At 33.2% G+C, this 26,683-nt stretch overlaps 1 protein-coding gene across 1 annotated transcript in view; it reads right to left on the reverse strand.

Moving 5' to 3' along the window:
• Positions 1–5,702: 5,702 nt before the first annotated feature.
• LOC111056425 (alpha-tocopherol transfer protein) overlaps positions 5,703–26,683 on the reverse strand; it is a 42,332-nt gene continuing 21,351 nt past the window's right edge. Inside the window, exons 3-7 of the mRNA XM_039433423.1 lie at positions 26,036–26,195; positions 23,932–24,181; positions 17,927–18,037; positions 16,407–16,515; positions 5,703–6,153 (exon numbers count right to left, since the gene is read on the reverse strand). Coding sequence (XP_039289357.1) covers positions 5,993–6,153; positions 16,407–16,515; positions 17,927–18,037; positions 23,932–24,181; positions 26,036–26,195 — 791 coding nt within the window. The 3' untranslated portion in view covers positions 5,703–5,992. The remainder of the gene's footprint in view (positions 6,154–16,406; positions 16,516–17,926; positions 18,038–23,931; positions 24,182–26,035; positions 26,196–26,683) is intronic.

Below are 26,683 nucleotides of genomic sequence, written 5' to 3' on the forward strand. Positions count from 1 at the left end.
CCAACTCCGCTCTTAATAAAGGCGATCATTCAATTTAATTCAATTCAATTCTCTCTCTCTATCTCCCTTTCTTTTGGTAGAGAGTTAGTGGGAGAATATTTTTAATATTTTCCCCGAAGAATGGACATTGATATGTCCAAAGCTCCGCCTATTTATGTAGATGCATAACAATATTATCTATACAGTAGTTATTCCAAATTGCTTTTTTCATATCATATACAGTTCAATAATAATTTTCTTAGTCCATATTATGTAAATTCATCTATAATTTTGCTGTATTGTAAGCTATTGTATATGAGTGTATAAGCCAGTATATATTGTAATCTACATAAATTAAATTACTCAATCAATCAATCTTTCTCACTCTGTCTCTTGGTAGAGAGTAACTGGGAAGGATATTCTCAATATTCTTTCCAAAGAGTGGACATTCAATATTGTCCAAAGCTCCGCCAATTCTTGTAGATACAAAACAATATTATCTTGAAGGGATTTCTAGATGGCATCCTTATCTCTTATCATGTACAGTTCAATAATATTATTTTAGTTCATAATCATGTATATTCATCTAGAACTGTATTGTAAGTTATCATAATTATTCAAGTGTATAAGCCAGTTTATATTGTAATCTGCATAAATAAATTACTCATTCAATTAGATTTGTTTTTATTGCTTTCAGTGATATTAATAGAATAAATAAATATCTATGAGAAGCCACATAATGAAATTCGTCATTCAGTAATTAGGCTACTTATTGACCGAACGAAGTGAGGTCTAAGATTCAAGTCGACGGTTTGGCATTTCTCTTAATGTTTAAATGTTTATATGTTCATTATGTTTATATGTTGCGCATTTACGGCGAAACGCGGTAATAGATTTTCATGAAATTTGACAGGTATGTTCCTTTTTAATTGTGCGTCGACGTATATAAAAGGTTTTTGGAAATTTTGCATTTCAAGGATAATATAAAAGGAAAAAGGAGCCTCCTTCATACGCCAATATTGGAGTAAAAATCAGACTATAGAACTATTCATCATAAATCAGCTGACAAGTGATTACACAGATGTATGGAGAAGCCAGATGTATAATAGGCCTTATTTCCATAAGGTCTATAGTTTCAATCAGGTACTTGTGGATGAGAATACTGCGTGAGGTCTACTGTTCACAGAACTACTAGTATATTTTAGTGCTTCAAATTCCACTTTTGAATTTACTTTTCATTTTCATTTATACTATGTTTATTTATATTTCCTTTCATATGTATATTCATTCTTGTTTCATCTGTTCATTTCTTCATTGAACTTTTTAATTTGAAAATTAATATCGATATTCGCTGCCAGCACTCAAACTTCGGTTTTGCAGGCAGCGCCAAACATGTTATTTTGTTTTGACTAAGTTGTATTACGTGTATATTTAAATATTGATCAATATGTTTTTTTCAACTTTGTATTTAGTATTATTATTTTTGTTGTGGCGGAATAAATTTAATTTGAAATTTGATTTGATTTTAGAAGACAACTTTATTAGGTGGAAATATTGACCAATTTGTTCCATAAATGTGCTGCACATGTTTATATCTGCCATCATGGTTATCTTGAAAATTGTTTATAATAATTTGTGAAAGAAAATAAATCTATTTATGACTGAGATATTATATTTATGAATCAATTTCACCATTATGTGCATATAGTATGTGGAATATTTCTTCTATATTTGGTTTTGAAGCATCTAAATTTGAAATCTACGTTGTGAAAATAATTAAGGACTGAAAATGTTGTGAAGTGAACAACTACAAGACTTGACCTATTTCAGACAAGGTGTAACCTTATCTAAATTTGGGAGAGGAATAGCACAAGGTTACCTTATTTTCTCTCTCCCTATCATTTTGATGATGTACTTATTGTATCAATCAATGAAGAATAAAGTAGCTTATAGTATAGAAATGAAAATCACTGCAATATTAGAATATTTATTTTTTCACATACAAAGAATATGGTACAGAATAATATAAAAAATAAATATATTAACAAGGATTTTCTCGAAGAATGTTTCTTGAAGACTCTAGTCAAAGATTATGAAGTAGTTTGAAAGGTATGAAATATGGAATCAAGGTATCAAAAATATTTGAAGTCTCCAAATCAAAAGGTATGAAAATTCAAGTAAAGAATTAGAATGATCTAAAACTTAAGATGATGGTTTTTCTTGAGTGGCGATGTATTAGCAGCCGTTAGACTGAGAATAACGAGGACTTATTGTAATAATTTTAAAATCCCACTCCTTTGCGAACTGTATCATTTCTTGGGAGCCAAACGGATTATTATCAGCTATTATAATCTGCGGAATTCCAAACCTGCCAAATAACTGGGATAAAATAGATTTAACAGCCGAACTTGTCTTACTGTTCATTTTTGTTATTTCAAGCCACCTTGAATAATAATCCACAACTATGAGATAAGCTATTCCTTTTACTTCAGCTATATCCACTCCAATTTTAAAAATGGAAAATCGGGTATTTCATGAGAAAGCATTGGACTTCTTACATTGGACCTTCTATATTTTTGGCAATGCGTGCAAGATTCAGCCAGATTTTTTATGTTTGCTCTTATTCCTGGCCAATAATAATATTTTGAGGCAATGCTATTCATTTTTGTTTCTCCTAAGTGCGTTTCATGGAGCCTATTCAAGATAAAATCTCTCAAATTCTTGGGTATAATAATTCTTGAATTATAATACAATAGACCCTTGCTAAATTGTATTTCATTTCTTATTTTGAAAAAATGCCTTAGTTCTCCTCCATCAACTATGTTATTAAGCCAGCCATTTTCACAATAATCTATAACTTTCCGAAGAACATCATCATTCTGTGTTTCTGTTACAAATTTATTCAAGCGTTTCTCTGAAAATTCAACTTCGCCATTCTCAGTAACACAATGAACCATATCCGCCATGCTCAAATCAACTTTTTCTTTAAATTTGTCTTGAATCTTCATTGGTATACGTCTCGCTGAACTGGCATTTGGCATTGCGTCCTTTTTTAATCGAATTTTGCACTTGTCGGGGAAACAACCAAGGCCAGTAAACACATCAGAATACGTTTCAAAAAAATACGTTCTATCCTTCACATTGTTGTTTCTACTTTGCTTCTGAACTTCATCAATTCGTTTCACCAGATTCAACTGAATACAAGCTTCAAGGCCTAGAATCGGTACTGTACTCTCTTTGACCACAACAAAGTTTATCAAATCAAATCTTTTTTCTGATTCCACTTGAGCAGTGAACTGACCCAGAGGTGAAATTTTAAATCCTCCGTATGCTTCTAATCGAACACTACTCTTTTTCAACCTACTCAATAACACACTGTCTTTCACAATTTCATATGGCAATATATTCATTTCTGCTCCTGTATCTAATTTGAAGTTTACTGGTTTATGTTCAATTAATAATGTTTTGAACCAAGCCTTTTCATTGACAGTGTTAACTAGATATACTGAATCAATAAACTCGTGAGCTTCTTCTATTGCTGTTGGATTTTCCACAACATTATGTAATGGTTGAGGTAGCCTTTGCTCACTTACTCTGAAATCATTTCTCCTAGCTTTATTCAGGCACATTTTGCTAAAATGATTCATCTTACCACATTTATTACAGCTTTTACCAGACGCTGGGCAGCTCCTACCTTCTACATGCTGCATTCCGCAATAGCCGCATACAATCTTCTGATATGAGTTTGTTATCCTTTTATCATACTGTACTTGGAAACTGGGTGCACTTCCTTTCGAGACTTTTCTTCATTTATTGACTTCTCATGTTTTTTACCTATTTCAACACTGCGACAATAATCAATTATTTTTTCCAACGAGGCATTGTCTCGCAACACACGTTGTTGCATTTCTTTCGACCTTAACCCCAATGCAATCATAGCTTTCAATAACTTATCCTCTTGTTCCCCAAATTCGCATCTTGTCACTAGCCCCTTCAAAGTTGCATAGAATGAATTAAATGATTGACCTTCCTCTTGTTTGCAAGCTATAAAATTGTATACATTCATGATCTCATTCTTTTTTGGTAAACAATAGCTCTCTAATATTTTTAACATTGATTCTACCGTTTCTGGCTCATCCACATCTTGTAACGATTCATATAAAATCAAAGCTTCATTGCCTAACAAGTTTTTAAATCTTGCAACTTGAATTTGGTTGGATTTTTTATTTGTTTCAGTCGCTATAAAATAATTTACGATATTTTTCTTGAATAATTCGAAATTTTGTGAAACATTTTCCCCGTTGCATAGTAACGGTTCTGGCTTGTTGAATTCCATGTTCGTCTTTTAAGAAAAAATATAATAATACGATAATTACCCAATCTTATTACTCACTCAATCCTGTCGTTGTTCACTCACTCAATTATTCTCCTTTTCTGTTCAATTCCTTGACTGCGCCATGTTTAAATATCTTAATAAATTCTTAGCCATTTGAAGCAACCATCTTTATTCACGTAGATAACAAACTAAACTCAGTAAACAACTTATTATTTTATCAAACAGTTATCATGTGATTAAGTAACATCACATGATATACAAACAGGATGAATGAATTATTTATAAATAATGTAATATTTGACTAAATTTCGTGTGGAATACATAAAAAGGGTTTATCTAGAACTATTTGAAGGAAGCATAGCCTATCACATGTCATATTTAGAGAAGTTTGAAAACTTTCATGCCAATTTTGCTGTATGTTTCAATAAGATTATGCAAGTAAAAACATTTTATAGTTAGGCTACATCATGATATATAGTCTTGATAGGCATTCCTGTAAATATTTCATAAAAATTACAATAAATTTATGATAATCAAAACTGTTTTCAACACTAGCATACAAAGTTGAAAAAATCTCTATAGTTTACAACAAGAGTGTGTTTTTTTGATACATTTATTTATTGAGAACGGTAGGCTACTCAATTTCAATTATTTAAATATCACACACTACAACTATGTTTCTCCTATCAAAAATGGAATTTCAAAATATTCACTTAACCCTAAAGAGACACACTCGGGTGTTTTACACCCCAGGAATTTTTTTCTGTTCTGCAGTTGATAATATCAAACAGATGGGAATTTTTGCCCAGTCTAAATTCGGTTTTTGGTTTTGTCAACTACTCTCCACCACTTCCAGTCAGTAATAGCATTCTACAAGATCACCAGCTCATCTTGTTCTTTGTTTGGGGTGTCTAACACCCCAGAGTGTCTTTTACGTAGGACTTTTATCACAAAGATTTACTTGTATTGTCACTACGAATGTGGTATGGAATGATGGATCAGATTGGAATAAATGCTATGATTCTCTACAACTTTACAATTTATATAAAGTTTTTTAAATACTGCATTGTATCTATTGTCTATGAATAAATGAAATGAAATGAAAACTTGAGATTCAAAACAATAAAATTTGAAAAATTTGAGACGTGAGTTTTTGATGAAGTTGTCATTGGCAATGATCAAGCCATTCGTTCAAACCGGATTAGGAGCTCCAACACTCAGGCGGAACATAAGTACTTCTAAAATTAGTATAAATATTAATAAGTAGTTCTTTACTTTCTATTTCTGTGTGCACTTGGAACAAAAATGATTAAGAAATGATGAAGTATGGGCTAAGTACTTGTTTTTCTTCATATTTTTCAAAGGAAAATGCAAAATTAAATTCCAACACTCAGGCGGAACATACGTACTTCTAAAATTACTACAAATATTGATAAGCAGTGCTTTACTTTCGATTTCTGTATGCACTTGGAACAAAAATGATTAAGAAATGATGAAGTATGGGCTAAGTACTTGTTTTTCTTCATATTTTTCAAAAAAAAAAAAATGCAAAATTAAATTCGGGTGTTGAACACCCCAACTACTGTGTTAGCATAAAGTAAGTGTGTCTCTGTAGGGTTAACTCATCCATCTTCTTCTCTAAATAATCATTTATATTTCAAAAGATCAATATTTCGTTCAATCTATACTAATTTTTCTGAAAGATCCTTCCAATCCGAAGATATTAGTTTCGGCCGTCATAGTTTTTCCAGCTTCCTTTTTTTTGCTAAGATCTGCTTTGATGTTGGCTTCTTTCAGAAACCAGTCCCTGTGCTTCTTCAACAGGTGAAGTGTCAAATCTGTAAAATAAATTCAGTACTAAAATGAAATAATAGTTGGAATCACTATAGTGATGTCCACGTTATAATGACAGTGGATGAAGATAGAAAAATAGCGATTCCGAATCTCTGAATTAATTAATTATATTTCTACATTTTCGAAAACATAATTGGCATAGTTTTGGACCTAGAAATGGATAGTACCACCGGATTTGTCGAATGATAGACAAGGATAGCAAAACCAAAATTGATCAAATACTGTCATTATAACGTGGACCTCACTATAGATACATGAATGGATGAATAACCAATTGATAGAATAAACAACGAAAAAATATAATGATTGAAATCAATTTATAAATTATTATACGATTATATACAATATACAATAATTCTTAAAATGTATAAATTCAGGTCTACTTTCTTTAATTTATAAAATAGAATTATAGCAACCTTTGAAATTTATAGAATAATGAAATTTATTTTTATAACCTGATGATGGCGCGAACACTGAAACTAGCTCTCATAATTTGTATTCTTATAATCTATTATTTTATCAATTTCAAAGGGTAGTATAATTCTATTTTATAAACAACAAACAATATACAAAATTTTATGAACAATAAACAATATATAGGTAACAATAAACAAAAAATTATTATACAATATACAACAAACAACGAGAATGAATTGTATCCAGATAATCAAGGCAATGATTCATATAATCAAGATGATAATTATTTATTTTAATAAATAAATAAGCTTTATCGACATTCTTCACAACAGCCTCTCATACGAGGTGAATAATTTATAAATAATTATAATTATGGTTATTGAAACAGTGTAGGCTAAATAATATAACCATGATTCCTCCAATATTCATTCATTATTATTATTAATATTCATTTATCAATTTATACGTTAATACATACAATATAATTCTCAACTATGAATGATTGGGGAAGGAACAACAGGCTTAAAGCCCAAAACTGTTCCTTTCCCAAATTTAGATAGAAATTGTCCAAAAATAGGTTATGTTTACCACTTCATAAGTTTTGTCAAATTTTTGTCAAGTTTTTTTCAGTCGAAAAAATATATATGAACTAGGAATTTGGAATTGAGATACCGTAAGTTAAGCTGGGTTTACACCAAACTTATTAACAAAATGTTAATAACATAATCCTTGTAGATTCCATTAGATTGAACATAACTTATCACACACATGATGAACATTATGTGTTTGTCAAGTTCCGTTCAATCTAATAGAATTTACAAGGATGGAAAAATAAACATTTTGTTAATAAGTTTGGTGTAAACCCAGCTTTAGGATATAAATATGATACTTGAAATAGGCTAATTCATCAAAAAACAAAAAATATTGAAATGATCATGTTTTTTCCATATTATAAGTAAATCTTCACACAAGAACTCCATTGAATAAATTGTTTTAATGAATTGAATAATATTGAAATTTTGAAATTTGAATACAATTGAATTGAATGAAAACTATTGAAAGGAATAATTTCAGTATTAAGACATTCTTTATTGATTCATACAATATAAGTACATTATCAAAATGATAGGGAGAGAAAAAAATAAGGTAACCTTGTGATATTCCTCTCCCAAATTCAGATAAGGTTACACATAGTCCGAAATAGGTTAAGTCTTGTAGTTGTTCACTTCACATAATTTTCAGTCCTCAATTATTTTCACAAGGTAGATTTTCAAATTTAGATGCTCAAAACCAAACATAGAAGAAATATTCTACAGTATTATCACTGGAATAGGAAATATTCTTATACATTATATTGATGGATTATAATTTGACGGATCGCTAACAGATTAATTAGAATTTATTATTTTTAAAACGTGTTTGTGTTTCTCATATTTAAATTCAAAGTTGATAACCCATAACTTCAGATACTGTGAGCTACCGTACTTTAAGCATGAGGGTCTTCGATTGGTTTACTCCCAACTATGTATTACTATATATATATTTATGTATTTATATAAGTTATATGAGTGAAAACTGCATAGAATCACAGTTAACTTGTTTAGTCAGCATAGTCATAGTGGAAGACAACATTGTATTCAGAGCTTAGTTCCTTGCTAGCGCACATAGCGAACGGACCTCATGTTAAACTTGTAATGTTTTGTAATGAATAAAATTGTTTTTTTAAAAAGTAATTTATTTATTGATAAACTTTAACTGGCGCAGTCGGTAGGACGGCTTCAGAATTAGTCAATTCGTGAAATTTAGTGAAAATAATTTTCCAAACATTGAAATAATTCGTCGGTTTTCACCGTTGAGAAGTCGTCGCGAACATCATTTGTGTCAAGTGAATATTGCCACAGAGAACTTCATTTGTGTCAAGTGCATATTGTCATCAGTGAAATAGTGTTAAGAAATCATAGTGCAATGTTGGATATTATCTTGTGAGTAGAAACAATTATTTATCTTTTGAACTATTTTATTATTGTGACATTTTGACCCACATATTCATTATTAAAAATGAATCCACCAGCACCACCTGCCCCTAAATTGCCAGCAGCAGGATCTTGTGTACCAGCAGGTACTACTCCTGTTCTCAAGAAGGAGTATCTTGACATGATTCCTGAGTTCTTTGGAGAACCAACACTGTTGAATAGATTCATAACCATTGTAGATAAGTTAGTAGCTAAGTTTTATGTAAAAAGTAACCCAGATGATTTTCAAAATGAGTATTTGTATTCAACAATTCTATCTAAAATCAAAGGACAAGCCAATGAAGTAGTGAGTAGTTCAGGTAGCTATGATTGGCCTGACGTAAAAAACGTATTGCTAACTAGTTATCTAGACAAGAGGGACTGTTTCACGTTGAATCTAGAATTGAGTGAATTAAAACAAGAACCTGGCGAAACACCTTTCAACTTCTATCAGAGAATCCAAAAACTTTTGAATCTTCAAATCGCTTATTTTGTTAACAAAGAACCGCATGCCTCCAATGTTCTTTGCCAGTATGTATCGAAATTAGCATTAAGAGTACTTCTTAGAGGGTTACGTGAACCCGTCGGTTCCCTAATGAGAACGAAAAACCCAAGCTCTCTTGAACAAGCACTCAACATGTTGTGTAACGATTTTCAATTTAAAATGACACCAACTCAAACACAAAATCACCAAAAACCAAGCTTAGCAAGTTACTACCAACAAAAAAGAACCCCTGTTTTCAATGAACTGTCAGGCAACCCGCCAATCAAAAGAAACTTCCAAGGAAACCCAAATCAATTTCAACCCCGTCAATTCCAACACAATCAACACCAGTTTCAACCCCGACAATTTCCAAACAGACAATTTCGACAACCACAACAGTATCAACAACAGTATCAACACCCTAAACCACCACCACAACAACAACAGTATCAGCCTACCCCAATGAGTATTTCCACTCGAAACACATATGACGGACCAGCCAAGAAAAATCCACGTCTATTTCAAATGACTAGCAACAACATCCAGCAACAAAATCAAGTAGACGAAGCTACAAACAGTTTCGAAGAAATACCCGAATTCCAAAATCTATCGCTTGAAAATCAGCAGAACAGTCAAATTTATTTTGACGAACAAAAGTTCAATGAAATTGAACAATCTGAGGAAAACCATTTTTTAGGCCACACCAGCCTACAAAACGATTCTCCATAATGAATCTCCGAGACACCGATAATGAGCTACCGTATTTCTATGACCCCAAAACAAACTTGAAAATACTAATCGATTCCGCAAGTACAAAATCTTTTATTAAACCATTTCTCGGACAAGAACTCTACAAAGAAACGGTAGTAAAAGATCCCTTCGAAGTAACCACAGTTCACGGAACTTCAAAAGAAAACTTCAGTTGTGACATCCAAATTTTAGGAAAACAAAAATTGAAATTCCATTTATTTGATTTTCATGACAAATTTGATCTGTTGTTAGGCTTAGATAACATTAAGAAATTGGAATGCTCGTGTGACTTTGTAAATAATGTAATAATATTGCGTGGGAAAAAATTACCTATTTTCTATCACAATCTAGATCAGAGAGAGAAGGCAAATGAAAAGGTAATAGAAAGTCATCTCATTGAAGCCAGAACATCGCGTATTGTTTACATGAAGGTCAATGGCATTGTGAATGGTGATGGTGTATTACATTACAGAAACATCAAAGGCTTAGAAATTCCTGAGTCACTAGTTAAAGTGACAGACGGTCGTGCTTTGTGTACAATTACGAATCCCACTACAGAAAATAAAACTCTCAACTTCATTCAACCAATCAAAATTGAACCTATCGAGAACTATCAATGTGTATCACCCGAAAACTTTGAATCCAAACTAAACCATCCAAATTTCAACATGATTAACCACAGTAAACCTACATTGGACCTCAATAAAATTAGGACAGACCACATGAACAATGAAGAGAAATCTGAGATTACAAAATTGATAAGAGATTATAAAGATATATTTTATGTTGAAGGAGAAAAACTTTCCTTCACTAATCAAATCAAGCACGTGATAAGGACAACAGACGAGATCCCCGTCTACACAAGAAACTATCGATATCCAGAAGTCTATCGAACTGAAATCAATAATCAAATCGATGACTTATTAGCGCAAAACATAATTCAACCCAGTTCTTCCCCATGGAATAGCCCACTCTGGATCGTCCCCAAAAAAGCAGATGCTTCAGGCAAAAAGAAATTCCGAATGGTAATCGACTTCCGTAGCCTAAATTCTAAAACAATAGATGACCGATTCCCATTACCCAACATCACAGATATATTGGATAAATTAGGCCGATCACAGTACTTCTCTGTTCTCGATTTATTCTCAGGATTCCACCAAATTGAGATGGATAACAATAGCGTAGAAAAGACCGCCTTTTCGTCGGACACGGGACACTACGAGTTTTTAAGAATGCCGTTTGGTTTAAAAAATGGACCCCCAACATTTCAGAAAGCAATGAATAATGTATTAAGAGGTATTCAAAACGAAATTTGTTTAGTTTACCTTGACGATATAATCATTTATTCAACTAGCCTCCAAGAGCACATAAGTAGACTTCGTGAAGTGTTTGAGAGATTAAGGAAAGCGAACTTCAAAGTGCAGTTAGATAAGACCGAATTCTTGCGAAAAGAAGTAGAATTTCTTGGACACTTGGTAACCAGTAATGGAGTAAAACCGAACCCCGAAAAAATTAAAGCAATTAAGCGTTATCCCATACCAAAAACAGTCAAACAAATTAAAGGATTCTTAGGACTACTAGGATACTACAGAAAATTCATTAAGAATTTCGCATCTCTCACAAAACCTCTAACGAAATGTTTAAAGAAAGAAGCAAAAATCAACCCTGATGACCCAGAATACAAAAGTTGTTTTGAAACGTGTAAAAATATTTTGACAAATGATCCAATCCTACAATACCCCGATTTCAACCTGAAATTCAATCTTACGACGGACGCTAGCCAATTTGCAATAGGTGCCGTACTTAGTCAGTTCAAAAATGGTGCTGACCTTCCAATTGCTTATGCAAGCCGAACCTTGAACGACACTGAGACCAGATATTCAACTATAGAAAGAGAACTTCTAGCTATTGTATGGGCTACCAAACACTTTCGACCGTATTTATACGGACGGAAATTCAATATTTTCACCGATCATAAACCCCTTCAATGGCTCTTCTCAATCAAAGAACCTAATTCAAAAATGCTACGTTGGAGACTTAAATTGGAAGAGTATGACTACGACATACAATACAAAAAGGGTAGTAAAAATCAGAACGCCGATGCTCTTTCCAGAATTCAACTAAACAACAATAATACCACTACACAAGAGACACCCGGAATTTTAAGTGATATTGATGCCATTGTAAACGAAGCTATCGAGGGCTTAATGACTATAGGACCCAACAATGAAACAACGCAACCTGTGATAAATGATGTACGAGTTAACCAGAATCCACTCGAAGGATTGGATGGCATAACTCCTGATGGCGAAAGTCCTCTATTTGAAGGATTCGACGAAGACGATCTATTCGCAGGATTCGACATCGAGAATCAATCTGTATTAGTCAATATCGACCAAAATGAGAATCGCTTAATGGACCTAGGAGAAGTACAGGAAGAAGAAGAAGACGACCAGACAGTCCACACAAATGCCGGAGATAATACGACAGCAGGAGTACAGATATTAGATGAACCAGTTAATTATGGAAAACACCAAGTGATACTCAGCCTTGTCAAATACAACCCCCAAAACGTGAAAGTGAAAAAACTATTCGATAAAACCAGACTTATTGTGCAAATATCAGAGAATAATTTCGAAAAAGATATCGTAGAATTCATAAAGACGTACACCGCACCAAACATCAAGTATTCACTATTCTTTGAAAACGATTTCTTCGAAAGATTTACAGTTGTTATCAACACGCATTTCAAACGCCCTGACTTGATATTAGTAAAATGTTCGAAAAAACTATTAGATGTAACAGATGAAGAAGACATGAGAGTTATTATGTTGAACTATCACGAAGGAAAAACGAATCATAGAGGAATTCAGGAAACCTACGATCGGATAAAACAAAAATACTATTGGCCATCAATGAGAACTAGTATACAAAATTTGATAAATCAATGTGAAATCTGTTTGAAAACGAAATATGAAAGAACGCCCTTGAACCTCGAGTTAAATCTAACTCCAACAGCAACGAGACCTTTACAGATATTACATATGGACAGCATCACATTCGATAAACAAAAATTTCTAACTATTATTGATAGCTTTTCCAGATACGCTCAAGCATACCAGTTAAGAAGTGGTCAAGGCATAGAAGTTGTTAATAAACTGATAAAATACTTTTCACATCACGGAACACCAGAAACAATAGTGTCAGACAATGGAACAGAGTTCAATAACACTTTAGTAAGAGAGTTGCTACAGATGCACAAAATTAAGATTCACTTCATTAGTACTCAACATCCTCGTTCAAACGGTATGGCTGAAAGATTACATTCAACACTAATCGAACACATTCGAATTCTAAACAATCGCAACGAATTTTCAAAGGAATCAATCGAAAACAAAGTGAGCTACGCTATTATTGCATACAATAATAGTATCCATTCTGTTACCAAACTCACACCCTTCGAAATTCTATACGGACACGTCAACCAAAACACTCTTCTCGATATCAACATAGAGACAAAAGTAATGAATGATTACATAAGTAGTCATAAAAGTAGAACAGAAAAATTGTACGACCACATACAGGAAATAAACCAAAGTAGAAAAGAACAAGTCATCAACGAAAGGAACAAAGATCGAGAGGAACTACCAGAAATTCCAAAAGCCGTTTACGTGAGAAATGTGCAAAAACAGAGTAAAACAAAAAATAAATTCAACAAAGAAACTCTCCTATCAGTGAATCGAGAACTTAAAACTGCCAAAATAAATCCCCGACATCATAACACTAGAGAAAAAATTCATCTATCTAAAATAAAACGACCTAGAAAGTTAAAGAAAATGAACAAAAATCAAACTAATGAAAGAACGGAACAAGTAACAATCGATCCTAATTCAAATCCTGTTCTTCCAGGTACCTCCTCTGCCTAATGAGTATGACGAATCCTTCTTCTCAAGCTGAAGAATTCCGGAATATAAGTAACAATCTAGGAATAATTGCAGCAGATTTAGGCTCTGCAAAATTAGAAATTTCAACGCACACTTTCATACACTATTATGAATTAGATAGTATTTTTGATCATATTGATAATTTGAATGTGTATTATGATAAGGTATTAGAGAATATTAGGGATAAGATTCCAATAATGAAAAATGTAGAGTATATAACTGATAATGGTAGTAAAGCAAGAGATATAGTTAACTATTTGAAATTTATTAATCACACTAAGAATGTAATAGAAGATAAGTTAGACATTATAAATGTAACTAATAATAAGAGATCTAAAAGAGGACTTGTGAATGGAATAGGAGCTGTAATAAAATTTATTACTGGAAATTTAGACTCGTATGATAGTGAAAGATATGATAATTTACTTGAACATTTGAAAGATAATCAAAACAATTTGATAAATCAAATATCAGCCCAATATTCATTGAATTCAGAAATTATGGCTGAATTTAATCAGACTTTAAACATTGTTAATTATAATTTTAATGAATTGGAGAATAAATTGAAATTTGTAAATGATAAACTTAGCGACTATGTAGAACTAGAGAGATTTAGAGATTTGCTGAACCAGTTGAATATTTTATATAACATTGTATTAAGTTTGATCCAAGATATTGAAAATTCTCTAACATTTTGTAAATTGAAAGTTCTACATCCTAGTATTATTTCAACCAGAGAATTGTACTATCAGATTACCAAGATTGCTGGTTACTATCAGAACAAATTACCATTAAAACCCGAATTGGAAAATATGTGGCAATTAGAAAATTTAATAGATGTAAACTGTAAACTAACTTCTAAAGAAATTATTTACTTTTTGAACTTACCAATTGTAGACGAATCACATTATAACCTATACAAGTTGTTTTCTGTACCTAATATATTTCGAAATGAATACGTAACTGTCCTACCTAAAATTAGATACTTACTAAAGTCAAACGATATTTATAAAAAGAAAGAAATATCAATTGAAGGTCTGACTAGTGAATGTACTAAAAAAACAAATTCAATTTTCATTTGTTCTATAGAAAATCTGTATCATGACAAACTAAATTGCGAAAAAGAAATTATTGAATCAGGAACTACATCAAATTGTAAATATAGTAAGATGAAAATAGATAATAGTATTGTCAAATGGATTCCAGAATTGAATAGCTACTTGTGTATCTTTCCAAATGAGGAAACTATAAAAATTGACAAGCAATCAGAAATGATAACAAAGTCTGTAAAAGGAGTTTATTTAATCAATAGCAACAACAATACATTTTATTATAATGGTAAAAAACTTAATCATTTGTCTGAATCGAAGTATAGACCTAAGTTATTGAACCTAGACAACGTTATTAATACTATGAATGAAGACCAGGAACCAGAATTCACAATTAATTTAGAACATCTTAATTTTAATCCGATTGATGTCAATAAGTACACCCCCATAAGGGAAGAAAGTAATTTTACGACAAGCATTAGTCTATGGACTTCTCTACTGTATATCGTACTTCTAGTAATTATTATCATAATTGTTTATAAAGAATTCTTTAAAAATGTGCAACCCGTTCTTGCAGCTCATCCACCCCCTGATGTTCTCTTTAGGGATGGAGGAGTTATATGAGTGAAAACTGCATAGAATCACAGTTAACTTGTTTAGTCAGCATAGTCATAGTGGAAGACAACATTGTATTCAGAGCTCAGTTCCTTGCTAGCGCACATAGCGAACGGACCTCATGTTAAACTTCAAATGTTTGGCACAGTACAGTTTCTGAAGTAAAAACACTTCACTAACATGGGTTAATTTTTAACAAATTAATAAACACAGTATAACAATATTGTAGTACCCTAACTTAGGTCATTTTCAACTTGAAAATGACCTAAGTTAGGGTCGTAACTAGTTGTTAAACTATTTCAAAGTTTTCAAAAAATAAAGGTTCTACACGATTTTTATATTGTTTTTATTAGTTCCTGAAGTTTATATTCTAGAGAACAAAAACTAAACACTGGTATTATCAATAATAATTGAATGAATAATAATAATAATGTTTTAAATACAAGGTGACTCAAAATAACGGGAATTTTAAAGAAAATCAAAAGTGAAAAATGAATTTCATTCCAAATTCTCTGTAATAATATTCCTAAGCTAATTGAAAATAATTATTGATCAAATTGTGTGCGACATCCATACTGCATTAGGTCAGTAATGAATATTTTCCTTTAATTAGTCTGACTTCATAGTGTAGTATACATAGTCATAGAGAAACAATAGCGTAAGTATACTTCTCAACGTAAACTTCTCAACTACACAAAAAGTAGATATCCCATGGTATAGGGCGTTTATGACGCAACTTTTTACTGTTATCTCAAGCCTATTGTCCACGTAGTTCTTTCACGTGAAGCTTTATGACGCTGGTATATCATATTGTGCCGTTCATACATTCTTAACAGTAAAAATTGACAATAATCGACAGTAATCGGCTTGAGATAACAGTAAAAGTTGCGACATAAACGCCCTATACCATGGGATATCTACTTACGCTATTGTTTCTCTATGACATAGTTCTTAACAATTAATTACCTCTTAATTCTGTCATACTATGCGGATAAGTCCCTCCATACTCAGGAGGTAGGATATCTTTAGGTATATGCTCAGCCAGAGATTCAATTCCTTTGCTATGCGCATGTATCTGAAAATAAAAATATAAATTTATTTTATTTATTTACGATACAAATGAGACTAATGTTATCACATTGGTAGACGAAATAATAAAGTACTCCTTGAACTATTTTTCTTCTAAATATATAATAATTATTAGGTAAGACTATACCCACAATCCTGTTCATTATATTACTTGTTCCTAAAGGGATCTATGATCCTTCAACACAATTTCTTATTTTAGTGATAATAATTTGAAATATTTCTTCTATGTTTGGTTTTGGAGCATCTTAATTTTAAAATCCATTTTGTGAAAATAATTGAGGTATGAAAGTTTTGTGAGGTGAACAACTACAAGACTTAACCTATTTTGGACTTTGTGTAACCTTATCTGAATTTGGGAGAGGAATAGCACAAGGTTACCTTATTTTTCTCTCCCTGTCATTTTGATGATGTAATTGTTGTATGAATCAATAAAGAATAAAAAAGAATTAGAGAAAAAAGTCTTCATAGATAATTAATTATTCACTTTGTTATTTAATATCGGGTGACCGAGCTTCGCTCTGGAGTGTAAAAGCATAGACAATTTGTAACGAAAGATTGATTTTTTAGTTTATATCTATTTATTAATTTTTTCAGTCATACAATTATTTTTTCAGTTATAGACTATGCGGACGCCCAACAGGCTTATGCCCAAAACAGTCCCTTTTCAAATTTATACTACAGTCTAAATCAAAATCAAGGTTAAGCTACTATCACTCATCAAAATAACAATTTATTCGCACTTCAAAAAACAAACACATCATCAATTATTACAAATAGATATACTATGAATTCGATTTAGAATGATATACTATGTTTGTTACAATATTTGTTAATATACTATGTACTATTCTACACTAACAGCATCTAGTTATTATTTTGGACTTTCGAAGTGAACATGTTTTCTAAAAAAAAGAAATAAACAAAAATAAGTTTTTCTTGCTGGATTATTTTTCTCGTGAGATCAGCTGAGGAATAACCCACACATGCATTCGCTCACTCACTTCCATTACGGTATCGACAGACGACAAAATTTCCAGCTGTTTTTCCAAGGTCGTATTTATCCTTTTGATGTCCTTTAGCGAGCTATCCCAGGGTCGAGACCTAGTGCAATCGAATTTTTATAGGCAATCGAATTTCTATCTTAAACCTACTTTGTTCCAAATTTCGTGAGAATCGTTAGAGCCGTTTTCGAGATCCGGTCTCATACAGATATATAAACATATAAACAGAAATTGCTCGTTTAATAGTATAGGATAACAAAGAAAATGTATGTACAATGAAAATTGAATTTCAAAGGATTGTTTTTATACAATTTTTTCAAAAGATGTTCCAATGTTTCAAACTCTTTGAGTGTCGTATTTAAGTATCATTCACACTTGAGAATGATTATAACTCACCCTCTTCTTGAGTTTATCCTTGAGAAGGCTTTTCCCAAGGGTTATCATGGCGGTTGTGTAGGTTGGAGCATTCACAATGTGGAAGCCTTTCATCCGGATTGGGAAAGCGGCCTAGAACAAATTAATTTCAAATAAAATATGTGAATAAATTAGCAAATGATCAATAAATATCTCAAAGTTAATACAGTTATTAATTTATTTCAATGACTAAAATACTTAGGGAAAGAGAAATCATACATAGCCCTCACTATTCCTAACACGTGTTAGAAGTTTCTTAGAACAGTAATTAGAATTTTCTTACTTAGAAATCAGAATTTTCTATAACAGTTTAGAAAAACTCAGTCCAAATTTCTTTGTGGAATGATAGACAAGGATAGCAACACCAATGTTAACCAAATACTGCCATTATAACGTGGACCTTACTGGAGTGTCATTTATTTTATTGATTCTTTATTCATTCATACAATAAGAGTATAAGTAACTACACAATATTAATAATCTATAATTAAGTTGATGACTTTCTATTTATTTATTGATTGATTCATACAATAAGTACATTATCAAAATGATAGGGAGAGGAGAATAAGGTAACCTTGTGCTATTCCTCTCCCAAATTTAGATAAGTTTACACATAGTTCGATATAGTTTTAAGTCTTGTAGTTCTTCAATTCACAAAATTTTCAGTCCTCAAGTATTTTCACAGAGTGGATTTTCAAATTTAGATGCTTCAAAACTAAACATACAAGAAATATTTCACATTATTATGACTGAAATAGGGAATATTCACATATATATTAAACATATAATTTTGAAGAATTACCAAAAAACAAACTTCATTATCAATCAATAGTTTACACAGAAATATGAAAATGAGGAAATGATTCATGATAGATAATGAATAGTTTAAGAATAATAGATAATAACTTCAGTTTATTACAGAATTTTTTCTGGCCTCTATAATTGAGTCGGAAAGCTTTTTTTCATGATGGTGTATCTTCACATAGGTTTCAAATTTTAGGACTCTAAAAACTCAATTTTACTCACTTTTAATTCGCTTTTAGAATTATGTTTGTTTTTCGGTGAATCTTCAAACTCATATTTTTCATATGTGAATATTCCCTATTTCAGTTATAATAATGTGAAATATTTCTTCTATATTTGGTTTTGAAGCATCTACATTTGAAAATCTACTTTGTGAAAATAATTAAGGACTGAAAATCCTTTGTGAAGTGAACAACTATAAGACTTGACTATTTCGGACTATGTGTAACCTTATCTAAATTTGGGAGAGGAATAGCACAAGGTTACCTTATTTTTCTTCTCCCTATCATTTTGATAATGTACTTATTGTATGAATGAATAAAGAATGAAAGTTTATCATACTGTAGGATTGAATAAAACCCTAAAATCAAATTATTTGGTTCAAATTTATTATGTTAAGAATTATTATCATATTTTCTTTGTCAAGGATTTTAAGTTAGGTATGCATAACTATTATAAACCTTGCTTTCATTGAATATAGACAGAGACAAATAATATATAGTGTGGTCCACGTTATAATGGCAGTGGAGAAAGATAGGATTGCCGATCCTCGGTCTTGTCAATGCTTTCTATAGACGGTAGCTGATACAGGTTATTGAAGTAATATTAACTGCTCATTCTCGTTTAAAATAATCTATTACATTTTATTAAACAAGAAATTATATTTTCAATAATTGTATAATGAATTTTCATAACTGAGATGAAATATTTTGTTAATTAATTATCAATTCTACATTGTTAAAAGAAGATCCGGCAACCGAGCAAAGCGAGAAAGAGATGGCGCTATCCGCTTTGTTGAATGATAGACAAGGATAGCAATACCATTGCTAATCAAATACTGCCATTATAACGTGGACTTCGCTGTAGGTATTAAACGATACCTTTACTCCATGATAAAGATCTGTTGCCGTATATACATTTCATTCCAAACCTCTTACAATATCCAGCAAAATATTACAGCAATCCACCCCGAATTGTTCCATATAATAGCAGAATTTCCACACAATTTGATTCCTGCAACAATTCCTGACTTTTACACGCTTAGTAACAACCTGCTTCTCTCTCCATTTTCTCTTTATCTTTCTCTCTCTTGATCTTTCTCCACCATTCTTTGTTTCTCTCTCTCTCTCCATTATTTTTTATCATTCTCTCTTCCCCTCCTTCACAATTTGATCCCCGGAACAATTTCTGACTTTTCTATGCTTTGTAATAAACTGCTTCTCTCTTTTCTCCTCTCTCTCTCTCTCTCTCTCTCTCTCTCTCTCTCTCTCTCTCTCTCTCTCTCTCTCCTCTCGCTCTCTCTCTCTCTCTCTCATCTCTCTCTCTCTCTCTCTCTATTCTCTATCTCTCTCTCTCTCTCTCTCTCGCTATCTCTCTCTATTCTGCTCTCTCTCTCTCTCACTCTTCTCTCTCTCTCTCTCTCTCGATTCTTTTCTACGATTCTTTGTTTCTCTTCCTCCATTCTTCCTTTCTCTCCCTCCTTTCCTCTCCAATGTTCTCTCTTTCTCTTCCAACATTCTCTCTTCCTCTCCCTCTATCCTTTTTCTATCATTCTCTGGTTTCCTCTTTCTCTCTCCATTCTTTTTCATTATTCTCTCTTTCTCTCACTCCATTCGTCTTCGCCATTCTCTGTTTCTCTCTCTCTTAATTTCTTCCACCATTCTCTGTTTCTCACCATTCTCACTTTCTCTCCCTCTATCCTCAATTTATTTTCTACCATTTTCTCTTTCTCTCCCTCTATCCTCTTCTATTATTCTCTGGTTTTCTCTCTCTCCATTCTTTTCCTCAATTCTCTCTTTCTCTCCCCACATCCTCTTCCACTAATCTCTCTTTCTTTACCTCAATTATTCTGCACCGTTCTCTGTTTGTCTCTCTCCATCCTTTTGCTTTATTTTCCCTTCCTCTCCCCACATTTTTTCCTCCATTCTCTTTTTCTTTTCCTTCCTCCACTGTTTTTCTTCCTCCGCTCTATTCCAAAATTCTCTCTTTTTCTCCATCCATTCTTCCACATCATCCTCTCTCTCTTTCTCCCTCCTTTCCCTCATTCACTCTTTCTCTTCTTCCATTCTCTTTTCTGTTCCTCAAGTCTTTTGCACGATTCTATCTTTCTCTCCCTCCATTCTTCCACATCATCCTCTCTTTCTCTTTCTCCATGCCTTTCCTCTATTTATTCTTTCTCTTCTCCCATTCTTTTTCTCTTCTCCCATCCTTTTTCTCTTCCTTCATTCTTTTGCACGATTTTCTTCTTCTCTCCCTCCATTCTTCTCCAGGATTCTCTGTTTCTCTCCCACAATTATCTTTATTCTTCACTATTCTCTATTTCTCTCTTCCTCTACCGCCATTCCCTCCCTATAATTTCAACCCTACATTCCGTTATGAGGAAGATTAATGACAATTTTTACACAATTCTCTTTCTTTCTCACCATTTTCCCCATCATTCTCTGTTTCTCTCCCACCATTCTTTTCCTTTCTCACCGTTCTTTTCCACCTTCATCTGTTTTTTTTCTCTCTCTCTCTCTCCATTCTCCCGTTCTATCCCTAAAATTCCATCCCTACATTCCGTTATGAGGGTGCAAAATAACATAATACACAATTCTCTCTCTTTCTATCCATTCTTTTCCACCAATCTCTTTCTTTCTCACCATTTTCTGTTTCTTCCGCACCATTATTGCATTGTTCTTCTCCGTTCATTCTCTCCTTCTATCTCTCTCTACCTCTCCCTCCATTCTCTCCCTATAATTCCATCCCCACATTCCGTTATGAGGGAGCAAAATAACATAATACACCTTTTTCCCCAACATTAGAGTTAACGTAGCTGTGGCGGCACTTAGCATCCAGCAAGAAAACGGAGCGCGAAACATTTATAATAAAAAAGCATTGTTTTTTGCATTTTCCGCGTCAGAAAAACACACTTTTCTGTGTTTTTCCGAAGGAAAAGGCCACATGTTTTGGTGTGAAACCGACAAAAACGTATGGAAGATTAACTTGGTGGCGCGGGAAGGAGAAATGAAGGAATTTATTCACTTGTTTCCAGCTTTCTATAGCTTTGAACAGCTATGAAACTGCTCCAGATATGATCTACGAACGGAACTTGCGTTATAACACTCATTGAGATATATTCTTCTTCTATATAATTATATAAAAGCGAAATGGCACTCACTCACTGACTGACTCACTCACTCGCAGAACTAAAAATCTACCGGACCAAAAACGTTCAAATTTGGTAGGTATGTTCAGTTGGCCCTTTAGAGGCGCACTAAGAAATCTTTTGGCAACATTTTAACTCTAAGGGTGGGTTTTAAGAGTTTGAAGTTCGTATTTCAGCATGTATATTCTTCTTATTCTCTTGATTATAATTGAAAAATGTCCATAACATATGTTAATATAGAACTATAATCTAGAGAGAGTACCTCTTCGAAACAGTCGTTGTTAACTGTTAACTAAATTAATAATTTTGTCAGGTTGGCATTAAGTTGAGTTGACTTTGTTAGGTTGGCACCAAGTTGAAGATTGAAATGCATTTATCGCGGAAAAATTGATTGGGCACCGCTACTTCAATCAGAGCTATCCCTGGGAATATTATATCGCCTGGAGCTACGAACGGAACTTGCGTTATAAGATATCACTTTTTTATTTCTCCTTGGTATTCTTTGTACTGTTTATGCCTGACTTTCATTTAAATATATATTTTGATATGTGAGGGGTTATCATCATCATTGAGATCTCCATTTTTATATTTCCTTGGTCTTCTTACACCTCCTTTCTCCTGCTTATGACTGCATTGTATTTTATTTAAAGCATTGTACTTTGGGACATGAACACACAAAGAGTTATTTTGAAATTGTTGAATTTCGTGAAAGAAATTACTTTTAATTGGATTGAATGAGTGAATTTTTCATAAATACAATATGATTGAGGACAATGACTGATTGGATTTCTTCATCAAATCTAATCAATAGTTTCTTCAACGATATCCTTTTAAACAACTGTTGTAGTGTCGGTACCCAATGAACAATATATTTGATATATTTCTCTTCTTTCTTCCTTGTCTTCTACTTATGCCTGTTGCAATATCCTTCTCCATTCTTTCATGGTCTTCCTTTTCTCCTTCTTTCTTCAGCTTTTGCCTGTTCCTTCCTCCTTCTTCTCCGTCTTCCTCATCTATTTCTTCCTCCTTCGATTTTCCTCTCCTGCAATTAAGGAAACTATTGGCACATACACGTAGGGGATAGGAAATTCACGAATGACAACATCACGTCTCAACTACTGAACTTAATAACTTGAAATTCAGCATATAGATTTTTAATTTACCGAGGATAGTTATATAGTATATTTCGCACCTAGAGCAGAAAATGAGATTTTTTCAGCTCGAAATCGGTTTTCAAGTCCTAGGCTGTAGGCCGAGGACTAGAAAAGATTGAGAGCTGGAAAAACATTTTTGCCCGTGGTGCGAACGATATTTTTCGCCACACTACAGGTATTGCTGACAAAATAAATGAAGAATACAAAATAAAGAATACTCGTTAAGCTATCGTACCTATCTCTTGATTTTAGTGGTAGAAGATTTGCAGTCAGGATTTCAGATTCTTTTAAAATTTCACTTGGAATACCACAGTCATCTTCAAAGCATTTTTTTGAAAATTCGGAATGCACTAATCAACAATAAATAATTGAATAAAACTGGTTGCGAAGCGAATTAGTTTGATTCGAAACTGGAACTGAAATCATGGCGACTTCAGCTGATGATGGAAGTGGACACTCGCCTGATCTAGCGGATGACTTATTAACTACTTCCATGAGCGGCTGGAAAGAGACAACTTTCTGGCCTAGACCGGAAAAGAAACCCTTTTCTGACGTCGTCTGCAAACAAGGTCTTTCATATCTACGTAGGGACTGGAAAAAAGCTGCTTTCTGTGCAGTGTGGCGAAAATAAAATTTCTCAAATTGTTCCTTTTTTATCTTACCAGCGCACAATGGAAGAAATTCTTGAGCATGGGATAGGTGATTGAAGCAACATGCGCCATAGTCCTGTCCTGCAGGTCGAAAATGATGACAATGCCATTATTGTGGCCGTGACGACTGCTCATGTCTGCGAACATCAATGCACCCTTGAACAGGTGAATGGGCCGGAACATTGTGACGTCACTGTTGAACATCTTGCACACGCAGATGCGGTAGCCTTCCGGGGTCAGCTTGGGCAGAGTGACGTAACACCTGGTCAATATGAAACACATCAAGTAGTATAATTAATGTTACATCTGAAATACTAGTAGTTCTGTGAACAAAAGACCTCGCGCTCAGTAATTGTTTAAGTAAATTGTTTTCTAAGAAAACAATTAGTATAATTGAAGAAGATTGTATTAGAAAATTGAAAATTGATTATTGTATTGAAAATTGTATTAGAAGTATAATTGTTTTCTCAGAAATTAATAAATAATTTATCAATTTATCTAGAAAAAGTCCTAAATAAACATAGAGCTTCTTGTCCTATCGTACCGTGACGTGTCGCCCGGAAAATGTGGTGTGAGCGCGTTTATCAGGTCTGGCTGCAACTGTCTACAACGTTGATGGAAAGATACAATTTTCAAGATGTTCGATGTTTTTGAACGGGTAGTATTATAGTCAACTGTCTACTAACGTTGATGGAAAGATACATTTTCAAGATGTTCGATGTTTTTGAACAGGTATTATTATAGTCCACTAGACAGCTGATTTATAATGAATAATTCTATAGTCTGATTTTTACTTTCCTTGCCCTATTACCATAGGTAAGGAGAGTATTGCTTTCCAAAAAAAATTAAGGTACCCCAATTTCTAAATTTCTATACGTTCCAAGGTCCCCTGAGTGCAAAAAAGTGGTTTTTGGGTATTGGTCTATATGGTGTGTGTGTTGTGTGTGTGTGTGTGTGTTGTGTGTGTGTGTGTTGTGTGTGTGTGTGGTGTGTGTGTGTGTGGTGTGTGTGTGTGGGGTGTGGTGTGTGGTGTGTGTGTGTGTGTGTTGTTGTGGTGTGTGTGTGTGTGTGGTGTGGTGGTGTGTGGGTGTGGGTGTGTGTGTGTGTGTGTGTGGTGTGTGTGTGTGTGTGTGTTGTGTGTGTGTGTGGTGTGTGTGTGTGTGTGTGTGTGTGTGTGTGTGTGTGTGTGTGTGTGTGTATGAGTGTATGTGCGTCTGTGTACACGATATCTCATCTCCCAATTAACCGAATGACTTGAAATTTGGAACTTGAGGTCCTTACACTATAAGTATCCGACACGAACAATTTCGATCCAATGCAATTCAAGATGGCGGCTAAAATGGCGAAAATGTTGTCAAAAACAGGGTTTTTCGAGATTTTCTCTAAAACGGCTCCAACGATTTTGATCAAATTCATACCTAAAATAGTCATTGATAAGTTCTATCAACTGCCACAAAAACTGTCTCATATCTGTAAAAATTTCAGGAGCTCCGCCCCATCTATGCAGAGTTCGATTTTAGAGAGACTCCTTTTTACTTTTATATTATCTTTGAAATGCAAAATTTCCAAAAACCGTGTATAAACCTGTCAAATTTCATGAGAATCTATTACCGCGTTTCGCCGTAAATGCACAACATATAAACATTTAAACATTAAGAGAGATGCCAAACCGTCGACTTTAATCTTAGATCTCACTTCGCTCGGTCAAATATAGATCATAGGATAAATAAGGTCAAGATGCAACAGGAGTAGCAAAAGAAGTAGAGGTAGAAGAAAAAGGAGTGGAAAGAGGAAAGGCAGAAGAAGAGAAGAAGAAGAAGAAGAAGAAGAAGAGAAAAGAAGAAGAAGAAGAAGAAGAAGAAGAAGAAGAAGAAGAAGAAGAAGAAGAAGGAAGAAGAAGAAGGAAGAAGAAGAGAAGAAGAAGAAGAGAGAAGAAGAAGAAGAAGAAGAAGAAGAAGAAGAGAAGAAGAAGAAGAAGAAGAAGAAGAAGAAGAAACAAGAAAGAAGAAGAAGAAGAAGAGAAGAGAAGAAGAAGAAGAAGAAGAAGAAGAAGAAGAAGAAGAAAAGAAGAAGAAGAAGAAGAAGAAGAAGATGAATAAGAAATAGAAATACTTACACAGTCTGAAGTGCCTGTTGGAACTCAGCGTCGAGTGGGTCCATATCGGTAAAATACTCAGGCATAGATGCCTTGGCCACATAATATTGTTCCAACTTTGCTTTGGCTGTTTCAATGCTGTTCTTACATTGGAACAGGAAGATTTCCAGCATTTTGTCGTCTGAAACATAAACATTTCGGCAATTTATAACAATATTTTTGAATTTATTAAAATATTTCCAATGATTTGTGGTATGTATTTGGTTTGTGATCCTTCCCAACTGAGTTGATATTCAAGAATATTGAGGAGACTGAAATATCAGTAGTTGACTAATAAAATTATGACAAATTGGAAAATAAATATTATACAGAGTGTCCCACGAAAGACCTAACAGCCAAAGAACACACTTCTACATAAAATTTGCAACAAAAAATGTTTTAGAAAACTCTAAGGGCCGGTTTCCGAGATCGGGATTTAGCCAAGTTCTAGACTTTCAACACCTGGACACAGAATAGGTACAGAATGGAAACTTGTAATCTAACCAATGCTTTTTACATGACGCAAATACTAGACACGTCACGTGACCTTGGGAAGTTCCAATCCTGGCCTTTTGATTGGCTCGTGGCAGTGAATGAGACGAATTGATCCGGATCATTAAAGTGATCCGA

Source organism: Nilaparvata lugens, chromosome 7 (assembly GCF_014356525.2).
Source record: "Nilaparvata lugens isolate BPH chromosome 7, ASM1435652v1, whole genome shotgun sequence".
In the NCBI taxonomy this organism is placed as follows: domain Eukaryota; kingdom Metazoa; phylum Arthropoda; class Insecta; order Hemiptera; family Delphacidae; genus Nilaparvata; species Nilaparvata lugens.